Source organism: Filicampus tigris, chromosome 3, assembly GCF_054856515.1.
Source record: "Filicampus tigris isolate MCC_2025a chromosome 3, RoL_Ftig_1.0, whole genome shotgun sequence".
NCBI lineage: Eukaryota > Metazoa > Chordata > Actinopteri > Syngnathiformes > Syngnathidae > Filicampus > Filicampus tigris.
This window is the reverse complement of record NC_141219.1, coordinates 8,495,572-8,517,460: the sequence shown is the minus strand read 5'-3', so window position 1 is coordinate 8,517,460 and position 21,889 is coordinate 8,495,572. Positions and strand designations below refer to the sequence as shown.

Below are 21,889 nucleotides of genomic sequence, written 5' to 3'. Positions count from 1 at the left end.
CAAACAGTAGGAAGTTAACGGAGTAATTTTCCATGTTAGGTGAAGAGCAATCCTTTCAAAAAGTCAAAATAAATGCTGTTTGTGCTTTCCTTTGGGTGCTATTTGAAGTGTGACATTGCTCAGGGTGCATGTATTTTTATTCGACTTCTAATGATGTGCAAGGGACATTGAATGTCAGTCTGCCCTCAATAGCATCATGCTGTGAGCTTCTCTCTGCAATGTTAGGCTTAACAGATTAGCGTGAGGAAGGGTCCCTTGTATATTAAAATATTTACTTACCAGTAAAAGATAATCATATGAATGAGATATGAGGGTGAACGTTCCCCTTTGGAGTCTGCCCATCGCTATTTTTTTTACATTTAAAATGTAGTGTTGACACCATTGCCTCACTCTGGGATAGAACAAAATATCTATATTTGATTTTTGAAATAAAATAAAATAAAACTCGGTCTAATAAAAACACATTTGGCGTGTATTAAGTGCATGCCAAAGCAACAGGTGGCGCTACAGCCACTATCAGTGACATACCCAATCAGATGAATACATTTCAATACAACCTAACGGCATGAAAAAATGATGATGGTGGTTGACATTATGGAAATATTTCATTCTTGCAGGGATCCCCGTTCCCTAAAACATTTTTAGTACCTTGAAACACAGAAACTGAAATTTCCGCAAAACAAAAGCAAAAAATAATAATAATAATAATAATAAAATTGATTTTGCTCACTGCGGCGTCCTAAACCTCTCATCCACGCCCACATGAGCCATCAAGTTATCTTTAATTATCGTCACGAATAAAACAGTCAGCGGTTCATTGTCTCACAGTCTCTCCTGTGGCAACATGCATGCCATCCATGGATGAACACGTTTCATGCTCCCTCAGCCACATCATGCGACACATTTTCAACCTGTCAGCTTCCATGAGCCTTTTAGTCACCAGGGACGCCCTTTCACTTACTGCTGATGATTGCCATAATTGCAGGACTATTTTGGCTTTGTGTTGCTACGTTTAACATTGAACACAAGATAAATGCCGTTTTTTTTTTTTTTAATAAAATGGCCAGTAAGTGTAGATACGTTTTTGTTAAAGTTGAAGAGTGTGGCTTGCTCCCTTCTGGCAAGAGTGGCGCTTGAAAGCTGTACTGTTCTACTTTTAAAACCAACATCAATGGACCAACATAAAAACCAACACAACTTCTCGGATAACGCAAAAATCCTGGCAATTTTTTTTGTTCATGTCTCTGTCTTGTCACAACTCGTGTCTTAGCAAGAGAGAGGTAGAAGTGTTTGAGGTTTGTGCGCCTGTGAGTGATTCTTGTGAGATGTTTTTTTTTTTTTTTGACCAGTGTGAAGTTTCACAGTTGAATAGGCCGTGGTCAGGCGAGGTGAGTTCAGTTGACCCCCGGGGTCACAAAGAAGACAATGGCCAGTCGGGCCTCTATAGGAAGAACAAAACAGGGACCCCTGGGCTTCTGGGCTCTGATGTGGATGGGAGGGGCTTAACTATGGTAGGCCATTTTAGAAAGAAGGTAGAGAAATACGCAGAGGGGACGTATCTCAAGTCAAGGCTCGAATGTCGCAGTGACGTGTGCCAGCATATGGCTTTGAATTGCCTCGCACAAATGAGCTCACATGTCTTGTACATGCATAACTTTGAATTTTCACAAAATAAATAGCATCCTGAAATGCTGTTTCTCCAATATCTTCTCCAAAGCAATTTCGATCAGTCCAAGTACTAAGAGAAGAGGAGGGGAGAGCCATATGCTTTTATCTGACCCCACGAGACTATGTGAAGTAGCTGCCTGATGCCCCCACCCCCATCTCACTTCCATGCGGAAGAACTGGTCGCACGAGTGGCTTTGTGTGTCGGGACGGGGGTTGGTGGTTGGGTTGGGGTGGAGGCAGGGGGTGTATGACCTCAGTTGAGAAACCAGGAAGAGAATAAGACAGTTTTGTAGCATGAAAGGCAGAGGTGGTAAAAGTACTCACTCTCTGTACTGACGTAGAAGTGCAGATACTTGTGCAAAAACAGCACTTTGCTTAAAGTAGTGCTGATTCAACTCCTTTACTTAAGTAAAAGTGAATAATTATGGACTCTGAAATGTAATGAAGTAAAAAAGGAACAATGTATTTTTATTGTCAATGACATAAGTGTTTTGACACAGTGGGAAAAAAATGGACACGGAATAGTTACCCTCTTTATAAATTCGCATCGTACTTATACTGAAGTAAAACAACAAAACTGGACTATGCTGAAAAATAGGACCTGCATGAGCACCTGGATATGTTTTAACAGCTTTCTTTCTGCAAAATTTTATAATGATGACAACCCCCCAAATTTCCCTAACCTGTATGTGTTTTTGTCTGAGTATACAGAGATTTTTTTCTAAGTCATCAATCTTTAGGCAGGCAGAAGATGCAACACATTTGCCATAAATCATTTTTGGAGCAGGCAACAGCAAACATTTCTCTTAAATAAGGTCATGGATGGGGAATATTTCTCTTCTTTTGCTGTCCTAGTTAATGTTACTTTTATGTTCCTCTATGTCACTGATGTCCATGTTTTATCAGACTTTAAAGTCTATAAAAGATTTCATCCACTCAATCAAGATTTAAACTGCAGTTCCCTCTGTTACAGCTTTTTAACTCCATTTTGTTAATTGTGGAGGTTAAAAATAAAGTAACTAGCCTATTTTGACAGAGTAATGAGTAGAACGTACATACATCAGTATTCAAATGTGGGGAGTCCAAAGTACAAACAAAAGGTCTTTATGAAAAGAAGTACTCAAGTACACTTATCTAAAGTAATTTCCCACACCTGGAGTGCTGTGAAGGGGAGCTTCCTCTTACATGTTGAAGATATTACAGTACAATATTTAGATTGTTAGTTCCCTCTGCTGGCCGGTTATCAGACTGTATTTACTGTACTGTCTCTTACTTCTACAACATATTTTGATCAATCAAAAAAAACATTTATATATAAGATCTACTTTCTAGATCTGACATTTCCCCTTTTGAGTTTTATGGGGAAAGTTAGACTGACTGATTTAATAAGAAAGACTGACTTAATAAGGAAACAGCCACCAAAAATCACTCTGCAGTCTCTATTTGCAAAGCGATTGCAATGCTTCTTTGACTTTTCGTCCCTCAGACCTCAGTGTTTTAAAGCAACATACATTTGATAGGAATATTTGAATCCCAGACCACAGGAAGTGCTTAAAACTGTTAAAACTGCCAAATTGCCATAGCCTATAAAGAAAAAATTCATAATCACTCGAGGTCTGAATTGATAAATACATCAGCTTTTGTAAGGAACAATGAACAACTGTACAAACACATTTGTGCACCTACGAAACATTAGCAGTCATCATTATGTACAGTAATTGTATTTCTAAACTAGTGTAATTTGTAGAAATACAGTTTTGCACATTTGTAAGAATAAGCATTTTGCAGAAAATTAACTTTAAGTTTACATTCAATTGGGCCTTATAGCCTGTCAGGTGGCCCTGACTTTTTCCTGCAGCTCTCAACTGTTCTTCTGTTGTCATACAATGGTATTATTGTCCCCACTCTATTCATCTTTTTCTCAGCAGCAAGAATTTAAGCATATTCGGATAGAAAAACTTTCCCAGTCTCAATTATCAGTGGCAGTGATTGTGAATTTTACAGGCATACTGAGTTGAAGTTAAATATTTTTCAGATTACACTGACAAACAAGTCTGAAATATGTCTAAGTAAGATATTGTATTTTAATGCTAGATATTATTAAAATGAAAATGTCATTTCAATTGTTGCTTTTTGGATGACTAACAAGTTGGAATAATTTTGCACATCCATTAAGATTGGAGAATGTGTCCTTGAGTACAAACGCTAAGAAATAAAATGCTCTGGATGTTTGAATCAGTTTTAAATATGTTTGTGTAAAGATGTATTACATTAAAATGCTCCTGCCTCATTAATAGTCTCAATGCAGTTCCGGTCAAAAGTTAGGAAACACCTTCAAATTCAAATGTCTCAAAAACATTGAGTTCAAGACATTCAAGATAGTAATTCTTGATCATGCACTACTGTGAACTGAAAGCCAGGTCATAAAGCATCATCCACATCATAAAGCTGACTGAGAAAATACCAAGATGTGCAAAGCTGTTATCTGTGCCAAAGGTGCCTATTTAGAAAAAAATATATACAAAACATATTATTTTGATTTTTTTTGTTTAATTCCATCAATGTCTTCATAATCTCGATGATTTCAGTATTAATTAAGGAAAATCTTAAATACTGAAAAAACACTGAAATAGAGCGAGTTTCCAAACTTTTGACTGGTACTGTATTTTACATTCTTGTGTACTAAAAGCAAATGACTACATTTCCCAATTGAGCCATAGTTTGGGAATACTTTAGATAAATACTTAATGTACTGTTTATCCAGACATTTTTCATTTGACATACTTTTCATAATGAAAGTGGAATCTTGTGCAAAAATGTCCGGCTTCATTCCATTCCTGCGCTGCTTTTAAATTGTGCGAAACAAACAAACAAACAAACAAACAAACAAACAAACAAACAAACAAACAAACGTATCCCGTTGTTAAACGCGCATTTAAAAGATCCAAGAAGCAACAGGTCAATTATTCGATGCATGATTCTGCTCTGAGTTTAGCTTTCACGAATCTAAAAAATTAACAACTACTGAAAAAATCCAAAGAAAAAACATTTAAAAAACATATTTCCACAATTAAGCGCCATTGGTATTGTCCGATGAAGCAGATGGTCAATGAAATCTCGTGAATAAATCCCAGTTAGGTTTAACTCAACGTGTAGGCTGTTGTCCTTTATAATCTTTGAAGGTAAAATGGTAATATTAGAAGAGCCATTTCCCTTGTAGGTTGCCCAAAGACGGCCGGGATGTAGTGTTGTGGGCTCGCAGCGGTTCTGTCGGAAGTACCGTAGTTGATGTATGCAAATGTCGGGAGAGTTGGGGGTTGTAGCTACATATTTACGTTGAGTGGGAGCCGCCCTTCATTGAGCCACATGGTTCCCAACTGGTCGCCTTCGCGCCACTTTCCTGCGCCCGCAACCTTCTTCAAGCGGCGCACGGGGCCGCACATTCACTCGCAATCAGCGCTAGTCACGTCTCTTCCTTCTTTTTGTCGCCGCGGGTCCAAAAGTTTGCGGAATTGTTGCGCGTTTCGTCCGCTTTTGTCGCCGGCAGCTGAGTGCACGCCAGTCCGAGCAAGTAGCGAAGATGGTGGATTTCGGCTGGTGAGTGTCTGTCGAGCGCATGTTTATCAGCGAGGAAGTCTGCTTTGGGCTGTTTTTAAGTCTTTGCCTTGAGATGGGGAATGTTCTGCTGGCGTATCTGGTGTTTACTGCGTGTATCTTACCGCCGTGGTGGTTGAAAAAAAGCAAAGCGTTTGGCGCAAATTATGTTTTGGCGACGAAAACAGTGTAACATGAGGCGCATGGCAGCCCCCTCAGCTTCCACCATTGAGGGAATGAGGGAGATTTGAAAAGCTGTCCCGAGCTTTCGTCGCTGCGCTTTCGCAACTAGTTCGAACTGCTAATATCACGGTAGAACTGAGTTTAATACAAGGGCGGCGGCGTAATACTTTTAAAAGCAAGTAGAGTAAATGCGGGGAATTGACTGGCCAATTTTGAGTGCAGTGGTGTGTGAGTTAAAGTGCCCCCCAGAACAAAGCAGTAGCACATGGGGCAGGCTTAAGGCCGCACGCTTTAGCTTGCTAGCTTAGCAGCCTCAACTTGCCTCACTACAATTCCTACTGAATCAGTTTCAACTCAAACAGACAGTCAAACACGCATCGCGTTGTTTGTTGCACTCATCACTGTAGAGAAGACAAATAGTAGGTTTTATTAATTAAATGGGCGTGTTTGTTGTTGGGCTAGCTAAGGCTAACGTGTAGCTTCACATTTCGTAATAGAGCAAAAACCTAACTTTTAAAGCGCCAAATGTTTAGTTCTAAAATTAGGCCACCAATTTTCCACACCAGCTAATATAAATGTCGACAAAAGACACATCGCGCAGAATGCAAGCGGCACCATTTGCCATGTTTTCGTCGTGCTAACGCCAGCTAGCTGCGGCTAAGCTAACCTCCAACCAGCGCAGCACACAGCTGCCCGTTCTTCGCTTTGACGGCGGGGCTTTTGTGTTGTAAAGGGATTCGAAAGCACAACACGCGCGACAGAGACCTCGAATCAGACAAGACACGGCCACAGTTCTTAAGATACGTTCAGGTGGCGTCAGTTGAGAGCGATTTACGCTAAGGTTGGCGCACTTCTCGGCGCCATGTTAAAGACTGTGGGGGAGGGGTGTAAAGCACTCCCCGCGCACGCGCTCCCGTGGAGTCCCAAAAAACGCGACTCGCAAATTGCGCCGCTCGTTCAAATTCTCTCAAATAAATTACTTGCTTTTTATTTTGCTCACTACGTTTGGTGTATGTATGATCAGAACTTACCTTGTAGAGCACACGCGTCCTATTTGTACCTGTTGCAGAAGCGATCCTCACGTATCTTCTGTGTTTTCCTTCCAGGGCCACTCTGGAGTAGAAGCAGCACAACCACGAGCTCTTTTCGACCAAGACTCTGATCAGTTTGTGTATTGTCAAAGTGCTTACAGTGCAGGTAGTTCTGTGTGAAACCTACTGCAGTGGAGGCACTTAAAGCAATATGCAGATACTTGTGTGTTTGTGTGCGTACACAGTCGCCCTCTTCTTGCATGTCTTTTGCAGAACTGTCTTTGTGCTAAGGTGCATCTAGTGCAGATAGTGAAATAGACTAGCACCTACTGCCCTAAGTGCTCCTTCTGGCATAAGGGGCTGTGATATGCGCCACCAGACCAATTCCTAATTTCTAATTGGGCTCAAATGTCTTGCAGTTCTCTGCTAGTTTTGCATAGTTGCACTACAAGAATAGATGAGTTGTGCAAATCTATGCAAAACTGATGGTGGCCTGCTTGCTCTCCACCTGTTTGGATCTTTGGGTTTTGGATGTGGCATCCCCGCAATCTCAACTCGCAATATGTGCTTTCTTGTGCCAATTGCAGTGACAGAATTGTTTTGTAGGTCTCCTCAAGATGCTCCATGGGTTCAGCAGTACTAAAGTGCTTATAGTGCAGGTAGTGCTTTTCTCCTATCTACTGCAATGTAAGCACTTGAAGTATTTCTAACTTACAGTCTCATTTTGAAGTGCGTGTGTCCAGCCATCCTAAGTAACGCTTATCATCACTTGGTAAGTTTTGCTGGTTTGCATTCAGCTTTAACTGGTGTTTGCTGTGCAAATCCATGCAAAACTGACTAGGTGTATGAAATATCACTTGCGATTCTAACCATACTTTGGTACATATGCATATCTGAACATGAGTTCTAACAGATTTGTGGAGTTGTCCCTTCTTGTACAGGTGGGGATCAGTAGCAATGCTATATATTTTTGAGGTATTGCACTTGTCCCGGCCTGTATAAGAATGAGGATATGATCAGACAGACCTGAACTGTGACCCCCAACTGCTCCTCATTCAACCGTCATGTATGTGGCCCTTACCAGAAATGCAAGCGCACAGTGTTTTGTATTTGTGCTCATGTGAATAAAAATTGTTAAAATTGTTCTATTTTGTGGACTTTGTCATTGCCCTGGGACCCTGACGTAATTTTCAGAGGTCAATATATGATTTACCATGTTCGCTACTGATACTCGTGAACCCCAAGTAGTTCTTAAACAGATATTTTTGTACAGTTTAGTTGTCGCTGTCTGCATAGTGGTTAACCTACTAGCAAGTGTGGTTGACAGTGTGCTTTGCATACGAATTTTAAAACTAAATGTTGCTTGTTTATTTGAGTCGATATTTAGAAAACAGCTTTCTTACAAAAAGCGCGACAGTGTTGTAGTTGCACCTTTTATCCAGTAGAGGGAGACGTCGCACTGTTGGCCATCACTTAGCCGAGTAGGGAACAGGTATCAGGAACCGCCTCTGCCAACTTGTACTGCATGCTTTTTGGAGATACGCCGCTCATAAAGCACTAACTTTGTATCTGACTGGATGTAAGCCCTCTTCCAGATTTCTTAACATTTTGTCCCGGAAAAGCTACCATGTAGTCGGGTCACACCTGAGTTGAACGCAACACGTTTTTACGGCTTTTGGATTGGCTATAAGCGAAGACTTTTCCTCCAAGTACTATACGATGTGGACGAGCCGCACTTTTCTGTTGGCGTGTTTATGTGCCGTTTGCTTTGGGAACCCGCACAAATGCGACGAAGTGCGCAAAGTTTTTCAGCTCAGACAAATTGGACCGAGCCAGATGCTGCCTTTAAGTCCCAGGCCAGGTATGTACGAGCTTTATGGGTTCAGCGAATGCAGTTCCATACGAATACCCGCAAATGTGATGTTATCGCTTGTCACAGACTTCATTGTTGCTGTCAACCTGACATTTTCTAACGTCACGAGCTGTTTGTACGTAATCAGGCGTCTTAAAGTGAAGCACACTCTCGAGGTATGGGCAAATATTACATTCTTAAGTGTTTTATGGCAGGATTAAAAGTGTATTTTCCATGTGAATATGCATTTCATGTACATAAAAACATCGTTGGAAAGCGTTATATTGTTGGAACTGTAGCTTTTTTAAGGGATAAACGCATTATGGGTTTAAATTAAAATCTTAATGAGATTTTGAATTTGAACCGAATATAAACGCTGACGTGCAGAATAGTCTACATGTTGGCTAACAATTTACTCCTTCCCAACTTGACCACACTTCCCCCCAAAATGCTGCTATATTGATGTTAGCACATTAAAACGCCGGAACAAGCCTCAAACACCAATTTCAAATGTCCAAAACACGTACAGCTCAAAGATACGGAATTAGTAGAATTGTAGCCTTAAAAACACTTTACATGTATCAATTGGTAACTCCTGGGGCGAATCATTTCAAATTACACCTAAACAACACCTACACTTAGCCTTTGCTAAGACCAATTACAATTCGAAACATGGGAGAGGTAAAACATTTCCTCCATGATTCCATCAAATATCAGCTATCCTTGGGAAATGCAGAGGATGCTGTGCTTGTGAAAAATAAGTGCCATAAATCCAAGAATCCAACAGGGTGACATCATGATTGAGGCTTCCCCCAGATTATTAAAGGTCAACAATAATCCCCCCCCCCCTCCAGTGCCCAAACTGACCTTGTGTGTGTTGTTCGAAGTGAGCCTATCTCTGTAGTATTTGATAAAACCGAGCAAGATGGGTGAGCTCCCATTTCCTGTTGTTGTGGAAAGAGTTGGAATTCCTCCACGTGTGCCATCACATCATGTGGAGTTGATGGTGCCTTTGGCCAAGTCTGTCTACATTCTCAGTCTCAACATGCCCGAGGACCATTTGCAGGGCTTCGGGTCGCTTTCAAGATGTTCCAGTTGTCCTGCATGGGTGCACTGCTGATTGTTGACATTTGATTGTGGAGGAAAATCTGACACAGCTCTGTGATTTGATAAATGTCACATTTATCAAAAAATCAAGATGTTTGGGTTTTCTGTCTCCAGTCATATCTTCAAATCACCATTTGTGCATTAAAAAAACATGACCATTATTGTTTTTGTCCACGTCATATTATGTTCCTAAACATGTGTTGGGCTGGTGCTTGTACAATTTTACTGTTCATCTTCTCTTCAAGTCATCTGTAGAAAAAAAAGTTTGCATCCACACCGTATGGACCGAAATTGTTTCAGATTTCAGATTTAGAAATTTCAATATAAACATCAAATGGACTATAATATTTTCTGATGAGTTTAATTTGATTTTCATTAAACTTTTAAATTCACAAGTCCAACATGTTCAATGTTTCAGTAGGGGCCTACTTTGTGAACAACTTGCTGTTAAGGAGCCGCACAAGTGTCAAAATTCACAATCGGTGCTTTTTTTCCCCACAAGGAAATCCAGTTTATGACTCTGGGTGACTTCCACAGTCTTATTGTATCTACGTTGCAACCTGCTGATGACAATCTGTCACACTCTAAACTCAGTGGCCAGTTCCCTCCGAGACATCCAGTTTGGCAAAGTACTGTTGATCACTTGCTAGGAGTCGTCTTGGACTCATTGATGAAAAGAACTGCTCATATAAGAATTATAAAAGAAATCATTTGCTGCTTTATGGGTCAAGCACCTGTTTTGAATTTTGAAGTTGTGCTCCTTGTTAGAGAACAGCAAGTTGTGCAAAAAGTACTGAAATGTTGAGCAGTTTAAAAGTGACCATTGATCCCAAACTCTGTGAGTGGTGCATACTGAATATCATATTCATATAACAGTATCAGGAGCGGCAGAGTGGGCAAATGGTAAGCAAGTCGGCATCACAGTTCTGAGTTTGAAAAAAGGCTCTGGCCTTCCCTTGTGGAGTGGATTTTCTCTGCACACTTTTGCTTCCTCCCTCATTCCTGGAAATTGCCCATAGGTGTGAAAGTGAGTGTGAATGGTTGTTTGTTTGATTTTGGGCGAGAACAGCTTGAACAGCCAATCACAGGGCACATATAACCATTCACTGTTCACACCAATGGACGATTCAGCTCACACACATAAACACAGAGCCTTTTGAGTGTCAAAGGTTACAAACAGTACTGTAGTTTGCATTGAACCAACAAAACAATTGATAAATAGCGCAACGCACTGCTAACATTCGGCCAATGTCAGTTAATATGTAAAAGCCTTCATGTAGCTAGATTAACTGTTCTTTAGAGTTCAATTCTGATACATCTTGTTTATGTTAAAACTCCCAGGCTCAGATCTTCAAGTATGCAGGTCTAGAAGCCAGACCTGCTGCACGAAAAAGATGGAGGAGAAATACCAGATAGCCGCGCGGAGGGACATCGAAAACCTCCTTCAGACTTCCAGCTCCAGCCTAAAGTTTCTCATCTCGCGCAACTTGGCTGCTTTTCAAGGTAAGACTCTCATCAGTTGGTCAGACACCGATCCCCGCTGAGGCATTTTGAGGTGTTAAATGGAGGTGATGTGGGTGCTTTGAAAACAGAGCGTCAGTGTGAATGTGTGTGCAGTGAGGCCCCTCTTCAAAGCAAACAAGAGCATCTGTCCTCCTTCCACAACTATCAGTTCACTCTGATGTGGCGATCAGACACTTGAAAGAGCCCCAGGAGGCCTTCACTGCACTGTGTCCAAGTTAAACCTGATTGCACTGCTCAGGCAGCCAACACATCGCTGACCATCCGCCAAGAATATACTAAGATTTTATGGCGTGTATGCAGGCAAGCGTACCGAAATGTCCAATGACTGTAAAGTGACTGACTGATCATTTCGACATACCTGTACATTTCTTGCTTTCGACCCACCGGTAGTGAGCGGCTCCTGGCTTAAAGAGGAGGTCAACCCGAACATATTTTTTTCAAGAATATGTTCTATGCAAACCCACTAGTTGAAACAAGGCATAAATATTGCGTTTGTGGAATAAGAGTTAATCCACCCGTTTTTAGCCATCTCTGGGGACGGCCGTTTTATCACTTCTGTCGACTGAAAATGACATCACAACTGCTCAGTGCTCAGGTAACGACCCATCACAGCTGACCTGTTTTCTGAAGCTGGGTGTTACTGGAGCCCTGAGTAGTTGCGATGTCATTTTCAGTCGACAGAAGTGACAAAATGGCCGCCCCCGGAGATGGCTAAAAAGGGGTGGATTTTGCTGCTTAACTCATATTCCACAAACGCAATATTAATCAGAATGACGTGTTTCAACTCGTGGGCCTGCTGGGAACATATTCTTGAATAAAAATGTGTTTGGGTTGATTTCCCTTTAAAGACAACAACCTTCCTCTGTTTGAGAAATCCTGCTGCCCACTTTGAGAAGTTCTCCCATTTACCCTGATACCTCCCGTCTGACAAGAGACAAGCTTATGACTTAAATAAGCAGCTCTACACATATCATTAAGACAATTTACTTTAACGGTGCGTCTCCGTTTTTAGACGTACAGTTATTGTTCTCCTAAAATCTAAATGATTTATGGCAGAGCGAGGCTTGATTGCTGTGTTTTAGTCGTGGTCTGTCAAGGGGGAGTCCTGTTTTTATTATAATGGTGCTATTTAGGCAGCTAAGTTCAGCTAAGACATTCACGATCCTTAAAACAAGCCCAACATTTGTCATCTTGATGCTATGTTTGGAAAATATTTTGGGACGGTAGTACATTTTATGTATTTGGGGCAATAACCTATTTAGATGAATTATTGTTTGGAGCTCAAGTGAGTTCCTGCGATTTTTGAAAGTGGCACCGTATGTATGGGATGAACTCCAAATAAACTTCAGTACTTGTGTGACTACAACAATGCTCATTGCTGATTATTTTACGATTATTTTATTTATTTATTTTATTTTGCTTTATAGTTATTGTCAGGGTTTATGTTATTGATTGGAAAAAAAACTCCTCCACAATATCCCACAAATTATTTTATAAAACATCTTTTTACTCCTCCAATCTGTATTTTCTTAAAATAGTGTACTGTAAACGTGCCACCAGGCATCTTACGCTAGAATGGCAGTGATTGCGCACTCCTGCCGAACCGAACCCAAGATCCCTGTCAACATCAACTCTCAACAAACACTGGCAGCTGCTTCCATCAAGCTGCGCCGTACAAGCCAGCATCTGACTCAGATCATCGTTTAAATTCACACTTTGGTGTCAGACAACTGCTCTAAGATGAAAGGTTTAGCGTCCCCCCCAATGTTTCTTTCTCATTTGAAGTATTAACACGGCCACAATCTAATAAAAGTGTGACGATTTCAACGTTGCTTTGGCTACGGACAACTTTGGCAAAATGATTTCAGTTCACTCGCACAAGCAAATGTGTCTAACATAGAGATAATAGTTGATAATTTCCACACTAACTGCTTTTCCTTTGGGATTGTGTTGGCGTATACAATATGAGGCATGTAGGAAATGCAACTCCGCAAAACATACTATATTCACAGTGCATTAAATGTTCACCTGAATAAAAAAAATCACACATCTTTTTTGTGTGTGTGTAGACAAAACAACATATACATTAAAATGTTATGTAATAAACCCAGCACTCCATGGCCTCCATTTTTTCTTTGCTTTGTTTGACGGAGAAGCTTGAGTAAAACAGTTGTACCTGACCTGGGAAGAGCGCGCAACCAGTCCCAAGGTGTACTCCTCTTGCTCAAAGTCAGCTGACATAGGCGAATGACAGTTGTTGGTGAACAAAAAAAGTCATGTTGAACCCTGATATACATGTATATAAAATCTTATTCATGTTTTCTTGGTAGTGAGGCCTATTACCTGCATATTAATATTTCAAATCCATACAGACCATCATTACTGAAGGTGTATGTAAAGTCTAAATTCAAAGTTGCAAATGTCTTCTCACGCACACAAACACCCCCCCCGCCCCACACACACACACGCTCACACGCACTCTGAACCACCCACGTGGCATTGTTCTGTTTGGCAGCAGAGGCTTTCAGAGGCTTTGTCACATTGTGCAAAAGTTGCAGTGGAAACATGTATGGGAAGCACGGAGGCACAAAGATCACATGCAGATGCTTACATCTGAACAAAGTGGGGCAAAATGTTTTTATTTTTCCTGTTGATGTGTGAACATAAAAGAAATACAAGTCAAGCAATTTTTCCCAACTCAATGCTTCTTGATTGATGTAAGTGAACTGCTTCTTATTCATGTGTGATTTTGGATTTTCTCTTGTCACACATTTCAATATGTGATTAAAAACATGTTTCGACTGACACATTTTCAGAGCATGTTACAGAGTTGAAATTATTCTTGACAAGCTGTTTTATCTAGTTTTCCAAAAAAAAAAAACATGGGGGTTGTGAAACTAAAAAACAGCAACTTTTGATTCAGTTTGCAATTGATTAACAGCCTGTACTATAATTGGAGACACACCAGTAAGGATGAGTGCAAACAGACACGAGGTGTGATGTGGTGAAAGAGGATTTAAGGCTAATGTAGCCATTTGTTTGGCAAAGCTTTCAATTAGGCATCGTCAAATGACACAGCTGATGGGAAAGAGCTACAAAGAAATTAAGAAGAATGTAGACACAAGACGCGTGGAGATAAAAAAAAACAAACAAACACAAAGTGCCATTTAAAATGTATTTTTCCTGGGTGTGACTGTGCTTTTGTCTGTAATGGACCATGGTTATAAAACCTTCTTGGGCATCTTTCAGAAAAGTGCTCAATATGTTAAAAAAAAAAAAAAAAGAGTAACAGAAAGCACATGAGCTGCTAATTACAAGCAGAGCTTCAAAGCTGGACTCATCTTGTTGCAACGCTTCATTACATTTTCCTCATTTCTTCAGAGCAAGTTGCCACAACGTCTTACTATCTCATCCTGAAACCAACTCGGACACTGCCTTTCATGTCATCTCACAGCGCCAAACATCTTTCTGGGCAACGGGGATGGTAAAAATGAAAAGACGGAGATGACCTTTGAGCTTCTTCCCAGCATATTACTTTATCTCCTCTCTTCTTCTGTCTGAAAGTCTCCCAGGATGGAATGTTTTCTTATGCTGGTTTTGAGGTTTCTGCACAGCGCGCGTGCATGGACACACACGCACGCACACACACTCACGCAGCCTGCTGAGCCTGGCTTCAAGAAAGACCTTTTTTCCTCCATCCTCTGCAGTTTTGTCTTCCATCCATGACAACCAAACTGCTCCATGCCAGGCAGGGGGCAAATAAAACTTAAACCACTGTGAGTCAGCTGTTGAGATCCTGACGACCACCGGTTCAAAAGAATGTTCTTATAAAGTTGTCAATTTGACCTTTTTACTTCCTTTGTGGGGCCTTGAAGGAAGAGACGGGATCTTGGTGACTGCTATCAAGGTGCACTGGCAGATACTAGGGCCCCATACTAAGACGACCACAAAAAGTGGGAGGTGGTGGTGTTGGGGTTACCCGTGTAATTGATGGAGTAATTGGTAGGATAATCGATTCTAAAAACATTTGTTTGTGACAGCCTTACTAGAAACACTTTAATAGAGAAGGCTTAGCCACATCGGGGCTATTTGCATTCTATTTTTGTAGAGCCAAAGGAAATAGGGTATTTGTACTCAATGTTCCCTCCTATAAATTATCCTTGCATCTGATGGCAGTTGACCTGCAGAATGTTGTCGAAAATATGATTCAAAATACATTCAAAACAAATGATACTTTTGGAAATAATTGAATGTGTGATATTGTCATCATAAAATATGTTTAACCTTTAATTGCACATATACTCATGAAGTTCATGAACAACGTACTCATTTGAGTAGTTGAATATTTGTACTCGGTATTCGGTCAGAAAAAAAGTTGTATCAAGCATCCCCAATTTTGGTTCTTTCAATCAAATTTGAACCATTCTTCTTCTACGATGGAATGATTATGAGATAAAAAAGACTTTAAAAATGAATGCATGAATTTGAGTTTACAACATACAGTATACTGTACTGTACTTTATTAATCCCACGTGGGAAATTAAGGAACATCTATCCTATCTATGTTCATTAAGAACAGTTTAGACTCTTTAGTTAACCTACCATGCAAGCCCCAAAAATACGCAAGCATGGGGAGAACATGCATTTCCTCCACACAGGAAGGCAGGGGCCAGGAAGCCCACGTCATTGGAACTGTGAGGCAGATGTGCTTACCGCTTGTCTACTGTGTGTTCCGTTGTATAATGTTATATTATATTATATTATATTATATTATATTATATTATATTATATTATATTATATTATATTATATTATATTATAGTATAGTATAGTATAGTATAGTATAGTATAGTATAGTATAGTACAGTATATTGTATTTATTGTATTGTATTTTATTGTATTATATTATGTTATCTTACATTATAGAACCACTATATGCCAAACATTTAGCTGTTTTATTGACACTGTCAGAAAGGTAGGTATTCATGTAACAAAGGTTTCCATATTCAATTATGCTCATAAATGTGTGTTTGCTTACTGACCCTGAAAGGGACCTGCTGCTTTTAAAGCTTTTGAATAGAAAACGAGTCTGAATGGTGCTGGCCTCTCAACAGAGACTACATTTTGTTGTCTCACTCTTTGCCAAACAAGAAAGCTTTCAGTTGAGAGGGAGATTAAGCTGTTTTACTTGGTGCGGATCAAACACGAGTAGTACTGTAAATAATGTTTTTTTTTATATCGCATTATATGGATTTGGTTAATAACTACTTTGGCTAAGACTACATTACCGCCTACATGTTGTTTTGGGTGCGAGTGGTTGGTGGGAGGTTCTTCAGTGAACGGACACGCTGACGAAGGGCGAGGAATGTCTTCATCTTGTGCTTGGTTTTGTTTGCAGCTCTCGCCACACTCACCGTCTTTTATTTTTAGTGTGGCCCAAACCATGTACAAAAATAAAACATATAGAAACCTTACCACGCAGAGACAAGAGCTTATGATTCAAAACAATGACAACTATTTAAATATTGCAGTATTTTAATTTAGGTTGGCCAAAAAGAATGCCTGTAGTGACATTACTTTAACCGAGTGTTTTCCAACCTCTATTTAGCCAAGGCACCCAATTTACATCACAAAAATCTCACGGCACTCGGAAGGATCTGAATCTATAAGAATGGCTTTATATTAGCCAACAGGTTAACCAAAAACCAAATTGGGAATTACACATCGCATAATTAGTTCAGCGTGCCCTAATCTGAGCACGGGACCAGCTGGTCCAGCCAGGGAGGAGGCCAACCCACATTATGTTTAGATTTTGAAGACTGTATAAATGTGAGGGCTGCATGTTAGACCACGCCCATTTTCTGCCCTCGCCCGTCTCGGGTGAGAGCATTCGCGAGGATGGAAAAGCTGCCCAGATCTGATCATTGTATGATTCCTGAACTTCAGAGATGGTAAAGAAAACTGACGAGAAAGTTCAATCGATTTGTGTGAGTCTTTATTTATATTGGATACCTTCTTGAAAGATATAACGAACACACATTGAGGTAAGTAGTTGTTTTGGAAATTGCTAATTGGGCTTATGGACTCGAGACCTACAAAACATTCCAACAACACCACTAACCAAAAATGTCGCAAAAGGTATGAACTAATACAAAACAACACAATACAATACAATACAATACAATAGAACTATATTTATAGAGCCCATTTTGCAACAGCTGCAGCTGTAACAAAGCACTTTACATATAACATAAAATAGCAATAATACAACAACAAGCACAATGAAAGCAGTAAATTAAAACACAAATTAATGATACTAACACAAATACAGTAGACACCAGAAAACAGCAGAACAGTGTCAGTTTCATGTTGGGTCGAAAGCCAAAGAATAAAAATGTGTCTTCAAACGAGTTAAAAAAGTGGACAGAGAGGGGGAATCCATCATAAAGATAGGCTAAGCAATTATACAGTATATAAGGTATATACATAGGTATATTTATTTTACAAAAAGAAAAGCTAGTCGATAAAGCAAAACAGTCAAGGTTTATGGGGTGGCCGGCAAACCTTTATCCGATTAGAAAATATCCACTACAGCACTGAGCAGCAATAAAATAAAATTTCCACTTTCAGGACCAAAACAAGAGCAGTCTGTACTAAACTGACTGAGCAGAAAGTGGAGCAAACAACCACGAGTCGCGCTGTCTGCTGCTGTAACTGAATTTACTTTATTCAGTGGGTTTTTTACGAATACAAAATGTCGTTACTATTTTAGATGTAAAGAGTTTCTTTGCATTTTTCTACAACTCCAGAGAAGCTCTCCATAAAACCAATGTGTTATCATAATTAGTAGTCAACAGTGAAGTCAGAGGTGCCTACTTTTAATTAGCAGAAACATTGAGGAGCACCAGACATAATAAACACTGTCTGACACTTTTTGTTTTGTAATATTACATTATGATTAACATCTTCTCTTAAGGAAAGTAAGCAAACCATTTTGAAATACAACAACAACTACTAATCATAGTAATCATGTACCGTATCTTATCTGAGAACTGTAATTTATTTTCCAGGATATTGTGCTCTAACCAGCCCTGAGTCACCATACAGTACATCAGTGGCTATACTGTAGTATAATAGTTTCCCTTCCAGTAAAAGGTCTAATTCGGGCACAAATTGGCTCCTTGCTTGAGAATAGGAAATTGGCTGGCTTCTTTTATAGGCATCTTTTAAAGGATCTTTTGTGCTGAGAATGAAATGAACCAGGATTGCTCACATAGGAGCAAGGTTTAATTTAGTTCTTGACTTACTGGTAATATATTGTTTGCAAACTTTTACTGGACTGATAGCAATTCTATTTGTGTTTGTGAAAAGAAATAAAATGAATCAGAATAACAACATTTGAAAGTGTAGTTTTGGCCATGTTTCACTGGTGTTCAGCGGTTAGCATTTTTGCATCACAGTTGATTGGTTCTGCGTTTGATTGTGAATGTGAATGCCTGTTTGTCTATATATGTGCGATATCTAACTGGCTGTTGACTTATTTCATTGATAGATCAATACTGTCAGACTAATGCTAATCAACTGGTAACATATTTATTATGTTAATCCAGTCCTAGGCCTTTGTTTTTTTCTGAAACCTTCCATTGTAAGGACAAAAAGCTACATGAATTTGTTGAACCCGGAAATTTATCGTGAGGTTAATGTTTGGATGGATTGCAATAAAACTTGGATCCAACTTTGATGATTATCTAGCTTTTATAGCAGCGCAATCGGAGCAAAACTTGACCTGATCCAGCACTTTAGTTTAATGAGCCAAGACCACAAAATTTTGAGCAAATCCGGGCATAGAATTTACCTCTTAATGCATCAGTGCAACTTCTCTCAGCAACCACAGCCACACTGTATGGAAAATAATCCACTGAATCCAGATATTTTTTTTAAGTAGTCTATACACCTACTTAAAAAAATGTATCTGCCTCCAGATTATTTTATTTTGTGCAACCACTTGATGAAATATACTTAATTGAGTAAATTCAACCATCTTTTTTTCATTGTACCACCATGAGATTATGCCGAGGTCTTAAATGTTTGAACAATGTTTTTATATTTTATCAGCTGTTAAGTGTGCTTCTCCCCCGTGAGATTTGACCTAAATGAAATAAATTAATAGGCGGAAGCAAGCACTTTTCCTCTGTTATATTATTGTGATTGCAAAGGACTTGAAACGTCCGCACAAATTGACCCGAGCAGCAATGTTCTACCATGCCCCTCCCCCGTTGCCATGGTGACTCATGGAATCGGGGCTCCATTTATGCTCTCTTTTCATAGTTGTGGTGCACGCGCTAACTCCAGGTGAAGATACTCCGAGTTGAATAAATTGATCCAAACTGCTGTTCTGAAACCGGAAACTCAGAGTTTCCTATCTCAGAGTAACTCAGACTTCAGGATTCGACTCAATTTGTTGAACCTGCTTTGTGAAACGGATCCCTGGTTGCACCTGGTGTAGTCTGTTTTCCGTCACCAAATTTTCAAGAGCACCAGGGGCGTGTAGTAAAAAAAAAAAAAAAGAGCCTTGGTCTGCCGGAACTCGTTGCGAGACCGAACCATCCCTTTTGAGCGTAGCATCATTTGTTTGAAAAGAGATTTGCTGCAAGAAGAGCACCCACACAGACCTGGCTCATTGGACGATGAACAGTGGAGTATTTTGAATATGTTGAGCACTGGATGTTTTGGTTTGAAATCCAGGTTTGCCTCTCACAGTTGCCCTCTACTCTTTTGTGCAGGACCTTTCAATTGGCCGACTCTTTTGTTGTCACTAGAGTGTGTGTATACATGCGCATGTGTGTACCCCATCCAAAACGGGGGCCTCCTCAAGATTCCCACATGAATTTGGGCTGTGCTTTGTGGACAGTTGATCCAGCCAAGGACAGAGCGTGAAGAAGAATGAACGACTGATGGAGAGAAGGTTTGGGAGGATGCCAGAGCCTATTGAAAGTCTTTGCACAGTGTTTGAAGTCAGAGGATGAGGATTTAGTGGGAAACGGGATTAGTCAGAGTCAATAGCCTTTAACAATCCAGCCATTTGGGGTGCTTCAGAGAAACAAACTAGTCGGAGTAACTACTACTCTGCTTTCCCTCCGTCTTCCAGCCACTTTTCAAATCACGTCGCTCAATGACATGTGGTCATGTTTTATTTGCTTGCGAGCAAGAGCTTGTAATGAAGCTCAGTTTATTTTAGATTACATTTTGCAATACCACAGAAATCTGGAGCATGCAAATTGTAGTTCTGAGTTGTTTTTCTATAAATAACCCCCGAAATGCTTAAGGTCATTTTTGGTGTGATATCAAAAACATCCCTGAGAGGGTACATGTCTTAAGTATTTGTTCAGGTGAGTTGTGCTTTGTATGCTACATATCAACAAAATCTCTGTCCTAATTTTTTTTTTGGGGGGGGGGGGGGGGGGGGGGCATCCAACAGCAGTATTATAAAGCAAGCCAACAACCTAACTCATGCAATTATTATTACAAAAATAAAGAAGTTATCTTCCGTGGACAACAATTTTCAAAATAACAGCGTTTGGGTAAATTCAATAGTCTTTATTACAAAAAGCTTGAAGTCAGTCAACACAGAAATTTTCTTTACAATAATATGTTCTATGCCGCAATAGTCTGAAAACAGCATTCTGATTGATATTGTGTTTGTGTGATATGAGTTAATTAGGTTGTAAAATCCACTGTTTTTTGTCCATATCAGGGGGTGGACATTTTGTTACTTGTTGTCGACTGAAAATGACATCACAGTTGCTCAGGGTTCAGATAAAAAAAAAAATCATGGTTCATCTTCAGAAAACAGGTGAGCTGTGATTGGTCATTACCTGAGCCCTGGGCAACTGTGATGTCATTTTCAGTTGAGAGAAGTGACAAAATGGCCACCCCCAGAGATCTATCTAATCAGGCTTTTGCGGAGCTTGCTGATGAGCTGATCATTTGAATCAGGTGTGTTGGAGAAGGGAAACATCTAAAACATGGAAGCTAGTAAGCTAGTAGAGTTTGACACATGTAAACTAACAAACCTGCTGGTGGACTGGTGCACATCAAGACTTTTAAAGACACTTTTGTAAACCTTTACAGTGTCATGCAAGTTCACATTTTTAAATTCGAGTCTTTTGAAAGCTCTTTTGTACGAGACATGATTCATTTTGCGGGATTCGTCAGGCAATCCTTGTTGGACAGGGCAGCTTCACAGACACCTCCAATCTTGTCACATTGATTCCACTTTTAGCTGGCTGACTCGGATTATCTCATGGAGAGGTCATTAGCCAAGGGGTTGTCATACTTTTTGCTCCCAGTATTGTGGATGTTATCAATGTATGTCCTTTAAACACCCACACAGACCCCCCCCACCCGACATGCCAGCCCCACAACCGCACACCCACCCCCATCCACACACATACACACACACACACACACAGTCGGACAGCGAGATGACTCTTGCCACTTCTGGGCTAGCGCTGTGTTTTAGTACTACCACACACGTACTGTAAACACATTTCAAACTACAATATGCACTTCATTGCCACCCACTTCATGCTCGGTGATGAGGTCTAAAAATACACATACTTGTCAGCATTTTACATAATTTGTCCCCTGTGGGTGCGTTTGAAATGGAGATTTATAGCTGCTGGAGCTTGTCTTTGGGCCATTTTCGAAATGAGATGATGCAGTGCTCCTAAACCATAGCTGGATTTTTATGACATGTTTTATGCCCTTTTAGAGATTTACAGAGTTGTGTGGAGTAGTGCAGAATAATTTCTCAATGTCATATTTATGCACTTGAGTCGACGGAAAAAAAAAATGTTTGCAGTGGACAGCAACGATTGTGCCGCCCGCGCAAAACCATGTCTACTTCATTTGGTGGTTTTGGTTCTAAA

The 21,889-nt window shown here is 40.1% G+C and overlaps 1 protein-coding gene and 1 long non-coding RNA gene across 3 annotated transcripts in view; both read left to right on the top strand.

Annotated features, from left to right (window-relative positions):
• The first annotated feature begins 5,039 nt into the window (after nucleotides 1-5,039).
• On the top strand, nucleotides 5,040-7,619 carry LOC147149766 (uncharacterized). Its single transcript, XR_015086195.1, has 2 exons — nucleotides 5,040-5,265; nucleotides 6,552-7,619. It is a non-coding gene; the product is annotated as an uncharacterized LOC147149766 (long non-coding RNA).
• Nucleotides 7,620-7,881: 262 nt separating this feature from the next.
• Nucleotides 7,882-21,889, top strand: part of gpc5a (glypican 5a) — an 89,134-nt gene continuing 75,126 nt past the window's right edge. Inside the window, exons 1-2 of one of the 2 annotated variants that reach the window (XM_086025929.1) lie at nucleotides 7,882-8,337; nucleotides 10,777-10,938. In XM_086025929.1, coding sequence (XP_085882055.1) covers nucleotides 8,196-8,337; nucleotides 10,777-10,938 — 304 coding nt within the window. In that variant the 5' untranslated portion in view covers nucleotides 7,882-8,195. Of the gene's footprint in view, nucleotides 8,338-8,412; nucleotides 8,505-10,776; nucleotides 10,939-21,889 lie in introns of those variants that run through there. The other variant, XM_086025930.1, reaches the window with a different exon arrangement.